At 37.5% G+C, this 10,668-nt stretch overlaps 1 protein-coding gene across 2 annotated transcripts in view; it reads right to left on the bottom strand.

The window, feature by feature from the left end:
- PLOD2 (procollagen-lysine, 2-oxoglutarate 5-dioxygenase 2) overlaps positions 1 to 10,668 on the bottom strand; it is a 161,102-nt gene that overhangs the window by 100,090 nt on the left and 50,344 nt on the right. For both annotated transcript variants that reach the window (XM_006772125.2, XM_015569374.1), the window contains exons 5-7: positions 5,503 to 5,615; positions 3,471 to 3,534; positions 1,323 to 1,420 (exon numbers count right to left, since the gene is read on the bottom strand). In XM_006772125.2, coding sequence (XP_006772188.1) covers positions 1,323 to 1,420; positions 3,471 to 3,534; positions 5,503 to 5,615 — 275 coding nt within the window. The remainder of the gene's footprint in view (positions 1 to 1,322; positions 1,421 to 3,470; positions 3,535 to 5,502; positions 5,616 to 10,668) is intronic.

Genomic DNA, 10,668 nt, shown 5'->3' with positions numbered 1-10,668 from the left:
TAAGCCAGTCAGAGAAAGATAAATATCACATGATCTCACTCATTTATGGAATGAACATTAACTGATGAACAAAAACAGATCCAGAGATAGAGAAGCATCGATCAGATCGTCAAACTATAGTCTGGCCCTCCAGTGGTCTGAGGGACAGTGAACTGGCCCCCTGTTTAAAAATTTTTAGGACCCCTGGTTTAGACTCTGACATTCTAATTCTATTTATTGAAATGCTATTATAGGGTACACAAGTGCTGAACCCCAGGAAAACAAAAAGTTAATGGAATAGATATGAGTTCTGTAATTCTTAGGCTAAAGCCCCAGTAAGTGAGACTAAAAATAAGGTAAATTCTATCACTGCCCAGTGTGTGGTATGTACTTGATGGACTAAATTCTAGATATTATAAAAGCATACTAAAAGATGAACAAGATGGAGTAGGTTGGTAAAGGAGTGGAACTGGGGGCAGAGGATTCCAGAATGAGTGATATGCATGTACGAAAGACTTACAGAAAGAAAAAAACATGAAAATTTTGTGAAGTTCAAAGTAATTCAGTATGGCAGGAGCTGAGAAAGAGAATGATTGTTTATGAAAAATGTGTGTGTGAATATTTATTGTGCCAGGAGTTGGGTATGGGATAGTAGATGAGTGATCACTAAACAGGAGCAAAGTTTTAAATGAGCCTTATGAGATAAGTTGAGAATTGGGAACTTTACCTAAATCCATGGAGGGTGCTGCACAGGTGAATAAAGTGATTGACTTCTTCTTCAGCCAAAAACTCGTGTTCTACCAGTGGTCAGCAAACTCATTAGACAACAGAGCCAAATATCAACAGCACAACGATTGAAATTTCTTTTGAGAGGCAAATTTTTTAAACTTAAACTATATAGGTAGGTACATTGTTATTAAATTCTGTTTCTTTGTTACTAATGTTGTGGCCCCACCCCATAACAAAGAAACAGAATTTCCGGAGGATGAGGCCCAGAAATCAGGATTTTAAAAAGATTCCCAGGTGATTCTAATGTGCAGCCAAGGTTGAGAACCACTGCCCTATATGAAGGAAACATGGCTCACTCTCCAGTTAGCTGTTATTATTAAACACTGAAGTGAAATGTGTTTTAAATAGCATAAAAAATTATCACTCTGCTGAGAAAAAAGTCATCAGCTAATCTAGATGAAATCAGACACTATACTGTGTAAAAGATAAAGCCATTAAATTGTTGGCACCAAAATAAAGCCTCTTAAAGATATTAAAAAAGAAGCTGTTCTACATATTGCTCGATAGTCTATCTCCAAAAAATAAGAAAATAGGGAAAAGTCACTGTGACTCACCTTGGTGGGTCCATTTCCATTAATTGCCACTGGTAATGTTTCATAAAATACATTCTTAGCTCTGGCTTTGCCATTTTCAAATTTCAGAACAACTTCATCTGAGTTAAAAAGAAAAACAGGTTTTAGTAATTTAAAATGTGCATGTATATTCATATATACATGTGTGTGTGTATATATATATATATATATATACACACACACACATATATATTTTTTCTTATTGTTATAAATTTGCTCGTGCATGCTATCACTTGTAGTAACTTGGCCTACTCCAAGTCAACAGATACCCAAATGACAAAGAATGAGATTCTGAGTACCTCACATACTCCAACCTGGCACCAGCAGACTGAGGTGCTGAGCCACTGAAGTGTCTGGTGGAAGGAAAGCATCTTTGCAATCCTGCCTCCGCCTCCTGATAGTAATGTGATCTTAGAAGAGTTAAATTATTGTCACAATTTATTCATCTGTAAAATGGGATTCTTGCCTGCCTTTCAAGGTTATTATAAAGGTAATAACAATATATGTAAGGCAAATAGAACACTGACTGGCACAATAAGCAAGGTTTCTACACTTAGCCATGACTGATAGTATTTCCAGTTTTTGAAAATCAGGTTTACTGTGGAAAGCATTATGGAGTTACCTCAAAAAATTAAAATTGCAACTGCCTTATGACCCAGCAATTCTACATCTGGGAATAAATTCAAAGAAACCCAAAACACTAATTTGAAAGAATATATGCACCCCTATGTTCACTTCAGAGTACAAGAGTCAAGATTTGGAAGCAGCCCAAATACATTCTTAGCTCTGGCTTTGCCATTTTCAAATTTCAGAACAACTTCATCTGAGTTAAAAAGAAAAACAGGTTTATCCACTCATCCACCAAGTGTCCATTAGTGGATGAGTGGATAAAAAACCTCTGGTACATTTATACCATGGAATACTATGTGGTTGTAGAAAAGAAGGATCTCTTACCCTTTGAGACAGAATGGAGGTACTTGGAGAGTATCATGCTAAGTGAAATAAGCCAGTCAGAAAAAGGCAAGTACCATATGATTTCATTCATATGTGGAATCTAATGAACAAAATGAGCTAAATAAGCAAAATAGAGACAAACTCGTAGATAAAGAGCAAGCTGACAGCTGTCTGAGGTGTAGGCGGGGTGGAGAGATTGAACAAATAAAAGACAAAAAAGAGAGAGAGAAAAACTCACAGACATGAAGAACAGTGTGGTGATTACCAAACAGGGGGGAGATGGAGGAGGGTAAAGAGGGGATAAATGGTGATGGAAAGAGACTTGACTTGGGGGGCAGGGGGAGCAGTGTACACACAATACAGTATACAGATGATGTGTTATAGAATTATGCACCTGAACCTATATAATTTGTTAATCAGTGTCATCCCAATAAATTCAACAAAAAGGAAAAGAAAAAGTCAGGCTTAATGTAATTCCAGTAATATACAAGTCATATGGGAGCAGAGAGGTATTTTTATTTGTTTTCAGATTCCTTCCCTCACTTCCTGAGCACTCCAATCTAAATTTTTTCCATTCTGAGAAACCTGTTACTCTATGTACTGCCTTGAAGAATCATATTGAATTGCAAAGTATTTTTAAATTTTAAGTATAATTTATTAATGAATTAATGTATGTTGATATTTAATGTATTGATTAATTAATTTTAATGCATTAATGTATTTCATCAAGATATATGTCTATTTAGGAAAGCACACCACACACACACACTCCATAATGAATGTGCCCAGTTATCAGGTACCTTTCAGCTAGATGAAAAATACTCTTATACTCTACTATTCCTGAGTAATTCTCAATACAGGGAACTTATAATGAAAAATGTGTAACAGTAGGTATTATTAATTTAAAACTACATCTATAGTCCCAGATGGTGAGATACTAAATTCTACGTTATCTAAGGCAAAAAGCTTATCTTTTTTTGCATCACTCTGAGGCAGTGATTTGAACTGAATGTATTTAACTGCATCAATAAGCTCAAGTCCAGTATATTTTAATAGTTGCAATATCTACACAGTAAACCTTAGTCATAGCCCCAAAATGGATATACCAAACAGCAGCAGTTGAACACACAGATGTCCATTTGTATCCATGAGCAATTCACTGTTTTGGAAGCATACCTACAGCTCCATTTAAAGTCTGAAAAATTTTGCATTTGTGATCCAATGTGATGTTAAGAGCTTCCTAAAATAAAAACAGAGATAATATTAAAAACGACAATGGAAACAACAAACACTATATGTTAATATAGTTTGTTATTTTTAAAAAAATTAAATTCCATATGTAAATTATTCCAGCAATATTTTTCAGAAAGGTTATAATTTTACTATTGATTAAATTAGAGGATAGAATGTATGGGAAAGCATTCATGCTGTTTTCCAAGTATTTCCACATCTCCACCTTCTGACTAATTCTGACCAGTGAATTGTTAGCAGAAGTAAAATGAATCACTTCCCATCTGGAGATGTCATTGCCAGTTGGAGACCCTAAGTGTGCTACTTCTCTCTGGCACATGAACCAGCAAGGTTGGAAATAGCTGCTTTATCAGCTAGGGCCCTACCCCTCTCTACTAAGTGACTACAATAAGCAGGAACCCGTTTATGTTAAGCTGTTGAGCTTGGGGGTTATTACTGCAGCATAAACTGCCTGATTGCCAACAGGCTGGCAATTAATCTGCTTTACAAACCTTATGATTCTCGCTCAGCCCAGTGTGGCTCAGAGTTTGAGCGTTAACCTATGAACCAGGAGGTCGGGGTTCAATTCCGGGGTTGCTAGTTTGATCCCCAGTGTAGGGTGTGCAGGAACCAACCAATCAATGATGCTCTCTCATCATTGATGTTTCTATCTCTCTCTGAAATCAATAAAAATATATTTTAAAAAACCCTTATGATTCTCAATGCAGTTTTTCAGCTACATTGCTCTTCACAATAATATTCCTAAAAGTATTGTGCATGCTATTGTGGATTGAAACTTTGTACTCTCTCAAAATTCCTATGTTGAAGCTCTAACCGCAATGAGAGTTAAGTTCAGGTTATAAGAGGTGGTCCCTCATGATGGAAATTTTGCCCTTATAAGAAGAAATTAGTGTTTACACACCTGTGCTTGCCCTCCCTCTCCCTTTCCTTCTCCCTCTGTCTGTCTCTTTCTTCCTCTATCTATCCCATGTGAGGACCAAGTGAGGAAGAGAGTTTTCATCAGAAATTGACCGTGCTAGCAACCTTATCTCAGACTTCTTGACTCTTTGAAAACAATTTTTTCTACTGTTTAAATCATCCAGTCTATGGTATTTGGTTATGGCAATCCAAGAAGACTAAGACGTATACTAAGCATACTCTTATGCTTAGAGAGAAATTTAAACAGGATTTAGACAACCAAAAATATTATAAACACAACAGTGATGAAGAACCCTAAGCAAAAACAACTAAATAAGACTCAAAGCACTTTCCTAGTTGAACTACATGAAAAGATGAGCAGCATGCTGCACCCACATCAAGAGGAGGTTTCTCTCCATATGAGAGGCCAAATCCCTCAGGCTTGCCGTGGCAGGCACACAGAGGGAAAGTAAAATATAGAGATGAAGAAAAATAGCTTAAGAATGGAGTTTCTTAAGTATTAAGTGTCTAATGAAAATATTTAGGTCACTAAAGTACTTATCTAAGAAACAGAAACGGTATAGCTGCAAATTCACTGTAAAATGTACTTTTAAGAAAACCTTGTTTCATAATGACAGCACCCATGAATACACGATTCAGTAAATTCTAGAACTGTAACAGTTATATTAGGTAAATATATTAAAAATGTTGTTAAATTTGAGCTTTGGTTATACTTTTCTCCACAGTTTCATTTAAATCAATCTCAGGACTGCTATTTGCCCCAACATCACTCCCCTCCCCCCTTAATTACAGAATTCAGATTTCTAGCAAGATACATATGCTACAAATAAAAGACAGCATTTCCTTTGCATATTATATGTAGCCACACAAATATGTTGCAGTCAAAGAAAAAATACAAGAAAGTATTTTGTGAGAAGGGAGTTGACAAAACTGAGATAGTCCCTTATTTACTCTTCTGCCTGCTGACTGCCCCAAAGCTCCAGCAGCCTTCTTGGACAAGGGGGTTACATTGAAAATGGGAGCAGGAGCTATTACATACCCTCTTCAGTGGATCAATGTAAATTTTAGTATAAAATAGCTGATCATCATCATTATCCTGAAGGTTCCACTGTTGAACTATACGGTTGATATATGGAGCATAACCAATAAATCCTGCAATACAATAGAGAGAGAATATAAAATTTAGTAGTCAAAGACCAAAACTCATGTGTATGTTAATTCCATTGACCAATTACACAGTTCTAGAACCTATTAGGTGAAATCCTTAGGCTGGAACATCACAGCTCATCATGAGAGAAATATGAGTTATTGAGACTACTTTGTTTTATATGTAAATTGCAATAGAGTGAGTTTTAATATCAATTGCAAATCAAAGATTCTTTCAATAAAAAAGCCCCCAAATTAACTTATACAAGAGGAGCAACTAATATGTTCCAGTTACTAAGAAAAGAATAGACTAGAGAAAAGAATGCTCTTTCTGGCCTTCTAAAATGCTCTTCTTGGATCCTTTATACAGTATTCACTGTTTCTGAAACAGAAAATTTCTACTACAGTTGTTTTCCTGACTGTACCAGAGATGTTAACACAATCAAATGCTGGATTTGTCACCGACTATAAACATTTCAAAGGAATGTTATATCTAGGACATTTTGGTAATTTTTCCTTTACTTTAGCTAGTCATTACAATACCTGCTAAGCCATTTTCTGGCTAGCTTTTGTATGTCATAGTCTGGAGAAAGGAAGTCTAAAATAAGATTGTTCCCCTTGGCCTTAGAACATAACCATTAAGTTTGCCAACAAAAACTGTCTATTAAAAACACAGACAGCAGGATCATTTTTCCCTTGGTTGAGTCTTCCTCTGAGTTTCAGAAATGCAGCCAAACAATGTCTCATTGACATTTAATACTTTTTAAAAGAGACCAATATTACTCCTCTGAATTAAAAGAAACTGAATTTTACCCTTAAAATTAAATCAAAAGAATAAAAGAAATAAGTCCAGAAATTTTATTGCTACCTAGAGAAAATAAGACAAAATAAGAACATGGCTAAACCAACCACTGGTTGCTCATTTTAATTATTTTTACCAAATAAAAAAAAATCTTAAAACACTGAAAAATGGAAACTATGAGTGAGGAGTAAGTCGATGCTGCATAGACATACACGCAGGAACAAACTGTAATTATAACTAAAATACAGAAAAACTTCCTGAATAATTAACAGAAGACTTGATGAACATAACCCTGATCCTGACGATGAAAAGAGGAAACCGAATAGAGATTGGTAGGAGGGGAGGAGGCAGTGGTGGGCTGGTGGGCTCCCACAGATAACAACTGAAGTTCAGGAAAGCTATCTCAGCTGTGGGGGATTGCCACTGAGAACTCTGGGGTCTAATCCCCAAGCTGGGACCCCCAGAAGAGAACACCAGAACTGAGAAGGGTACACACATAACAGATGGCTGTAAAAAGCAGTGGGGTTGCTGTCTTCCAGGGAGAGACAGCTTGAAATTCAGGCACCCTCATAAAGTGCCAACACACAAAATTCGCTGTGGAGCCAATCACCTTGTGCTCTGGCAGAGGGAGGGCAGAGTAGACTGGAGTTATGTGAGCAGAAGCCAGGATTGGGGGCTTTGGGGTTAGATCTCAGAAGGCAGAAACCTTAGTCTCCTGTGCTGACTCATTTGTTCATGCAGACATTTGCTATACAGGTGGCTTTGCCTTGGAGAAAGACAGCTGATGACCACCCTATTGGAAAACACCTTGCCCCACTGGGTGGAATTTCTGAGACCCAATAATAGACTGAGAATAACAGTTAGCTTCCACACAGAAGCAATTGCCCCACTCTGTGAAAAACTATCCCCACACCTAAGAATGATTGCCTGAGGGCTATTCAAGATGAAATCTTATCAGTCTGTAGGCAGAGGCAGTCTCTGGACTCTTTGAGTATTTCCCTGATCTAATTGAGTATTTCCCAGTCTAATTAGCATTTGACACTGCCCTGCACTAGAGATTGAGAGATGTAGCAGATCTCCCTAATACATAGTCACAAACCCAAAAAGGCAGCAAAAATGAGGAGACAAAGAAACAACCCACAAATGAAAGAACAAGAGAATTCCCCAGAAGAAGAGATAAATGAAATGGAGATAAGAAATTTATCTGATACAGAATTCAGAATAATGATGGTAAAGATACTCAATAGCATGAGAAAAGGTATAGTTAACTATGAATAAAGAAATAAAGAATTACATAGTAAAAATAAAGAACACATTGCAAGGAATACACAGCAGATTAGGGGAATCTGAGGATTGAATCAGTGAATTAGAAGAAAGTGTTGAAAAAAATCACTCAGAGAACCAAAAAGAAAAAAACAAAGAAAAAAAATAGGAGGACAGCTTAAAGGAGTTGTGGGGCAATGTGAAACATAACAATATTAGAATAGCAAGAGTGCCAGAAGAGGCAGAAATGGAGTAAGGTATAGAGAAAGTGTTTGAAGAAATAATGGAGGAAAATTCCCTAACATAGTAAAGGAAAAAGTCACACAAGTCCAGGAGGCACAGATAACCTCAAGCAAGAAACAAACTGTTACCTACAAAAGGGCTCCAATAAGGCTGACACTGATTCCTTATCAGAAACTCTGAAGGCCAGAGGGAATGGCATGAAGTACTCAAAGTAATGAAAAGAAAGGATCTGAAACCAAGATTACTGTACCCAGCAAGATCATCATTCAAAATAGATGGTCAAATAAAGGGCTTCCTGGACAAAAAAAAAAAGGCTAAAGGAGTACATCAACACCAAGCCAGCATTACAAGCAATGCTTAAAGGGACTGCTGTAATGAAAAGAAGAAATATAGAGAGAAACCTAGGCATACAGAATTAAAATGGAATGAAATAAGGACCTATCAATAATAACCTTAAATATAAAAGGATTAAACACTCCAATTGAAAGATAGGGCAGCTGAATAGAATATATGCTTTTTCTTTTCTCTCATCTTTTCTCTTCTTTTTTTTCTCTCTCTCTCATAGATATCATTTGTATTCTCTTTTCTCTCACCTAATTCTCTTCTCAGGTGATCAATTATATTGGGGTTATCGGTGTCGTGAGTACATTCATGCTTTGTTCCCCTTGAGCCATGTCTTGTTAAGGTAAATTTTATCCTGTCTGGCTAAAGTGCTAGAGAGTAAGCGACATAACCAGACACATGGAGAGGAGGACCAGCGATGCATGCAGATCACTCCCATCCAAAGAGCAGCAGCCGTGCAAGCAGCCTACTGCCATCTGAGGAGCAGCAGACTTGCAATCAACCTGTCCAAGTCCAAGGAGCAGTAGCCCAACAAGAAGCCCACCACATCAGAGGAACAACTGCAGTGTGCAGCCAGCCCCCATTCAAGGAACAGCAGCCATGTGAGCAGTCCACCCCAGTTCAAGGAGTAGCAGCTACATGTGTAGCCTGCTCCCATCCAAGGAACAGCAGCCTCTTGATCAGCACACCGTCTGTCTGAGGAACAGCAGCTGAGTGAGAAGCCTCACCTCACCAGCCAGAGGAGCCAACATGGCTGTGAACAGCACCCACCAGAGGAGTTGATGCCAACTGAGGAGCAACTGCTACCACTACTGCCTGAGGAGCAACCACAGCCCGAGGAGTCACAGCCACCCAAGGAGCAGCCCCTGAATGACTCAACAGCTAGATCTGTCGGTGAGATCAAACATGGGCAGACAAAGAAAACCCCAAAGGAAAGAAGAGGAGGACTCATCAGAAAAACAGCTAAGTGAAACAGAGGCACGCAACATGTCAGAAAAAGAATTCAGAGTAAGGGTCCTAGAGTGCATAAACCGGATGGAGGAAAAAAATCAACAACTTATGCAAGAATCAAGAAGAAACAGATGAAAAAATCAACAACTTATGGAAGAATCAAAAATAAATGGATGAAAAAATCCATAACTTATGTAAAAACCAAGAAGAAATGAAGAGTGATATACCTGCAATAAAAAGTACCACTGAAAGTTTCAACAGTAGACTAGGAGAAGCAGAGGACTGAATTAGCTAATTAGAAGACAGGGAAACAGAACACATCCAAACTGAACTGCAATTGCAGAAAAAAATTAAAAGAGAGGAGGAGAGCCTAAGGGAGCTATGGGACAACATGAAATGAAATAACATGCGGATAATAGGGATGTCAGAACAATAGAAAGAGGAACAAGCATTAGAAAACCTATTGGAAGAAATAATATCAGAAAACTTCCTTGAGGTGGGGAAGAAAAAAGTCACACAAGCACAGAGAGTCCCAAACAAGATGAACCCAAAAAGACCTATGCCAATACACATCATAATTACCATGGCAAATGTTCAGGACAAAGAGAGAATCTTAAAGGTTGCAAGAGAGAGACGGAAAGTTACATACAAGGGATCTCCCATTAGATTATCAAATGATTTCTCTACAGAAACACATCAGGCCAGAAAAGAATGGACGGAAATTTACAAAGTGATACAAAGCAAAGGACTGAATCCAAGAATACTCTATCCAGCCAGGATATCATTCAAAATTGAAGGGGAAATCAGGAGCTTTGCAGACATATAAAGGTTAAGGGAGTTTATCACCACCAAGCCAGCAATGCAAGAAATGCTAAAAGGACTGGTGTAAAATAAGAAATAAAAAGCTAAGAAAGAAAACAGGAAAAAAAATAGAAATGGCTACAAACAAGTACCTTTCAATAATAACTTTAAATGTAAATGGACAAAATATTCCGATCAAAAGACATCGAGTGGCTGAATGGATAAAACAACATGAACCGTATATTTGCTGTCTACAAGAGATACACCTCAGAATAAGGGACTCACAAGGACTGAAAGTGAAGGGATATAAAAATATCTTTCAGGCAAATTGAAATGAAAAAAAATCTGGGGTAGCAATACTTATATCAGACAAGATAGATCTCAAAGTGAAGGCATAACAAAAGATAAGGAAGGCCACTTCATAATACTGAAGGGATAGATACAACAAGAAGATATAACCCTGATAAACCTATGTGCAACCAATGCAGGAACACCCAAATACATAAAAAAAACTCCTGGAACATATCAAGGGAGAGATGGACAGCAATACACTCATAGTAGGAAACTTTAATACACCACTGACATCACTGAATAAATCCTCTTGACAAAAATTCAGTCAAGAAACTGCAATCCTAAATGACTCACTAGATCAGAAGC

This window comes from Myotis davidii, unplaced genomic scaffold, assembly GCF_000327345.1.
Source record: "Myotis davidii unplaced genomic scaffold, ASM32734v1 scaffold1066, whole genome shotgun sequence".
In the NCBI taxonomy this organism is placed as follows: domain Eukaryota; kingdom Metazoa; phylum Chordata; class Mammalia; order Chiroptera; family Vespertilionidae; genus Myotis; species Myotis davidii.
The sequence above is the reverse complement of the archived record's forward strand: the minus strand, read 5'-3'. Positions and strand labels throughout refer to the sequence as shown.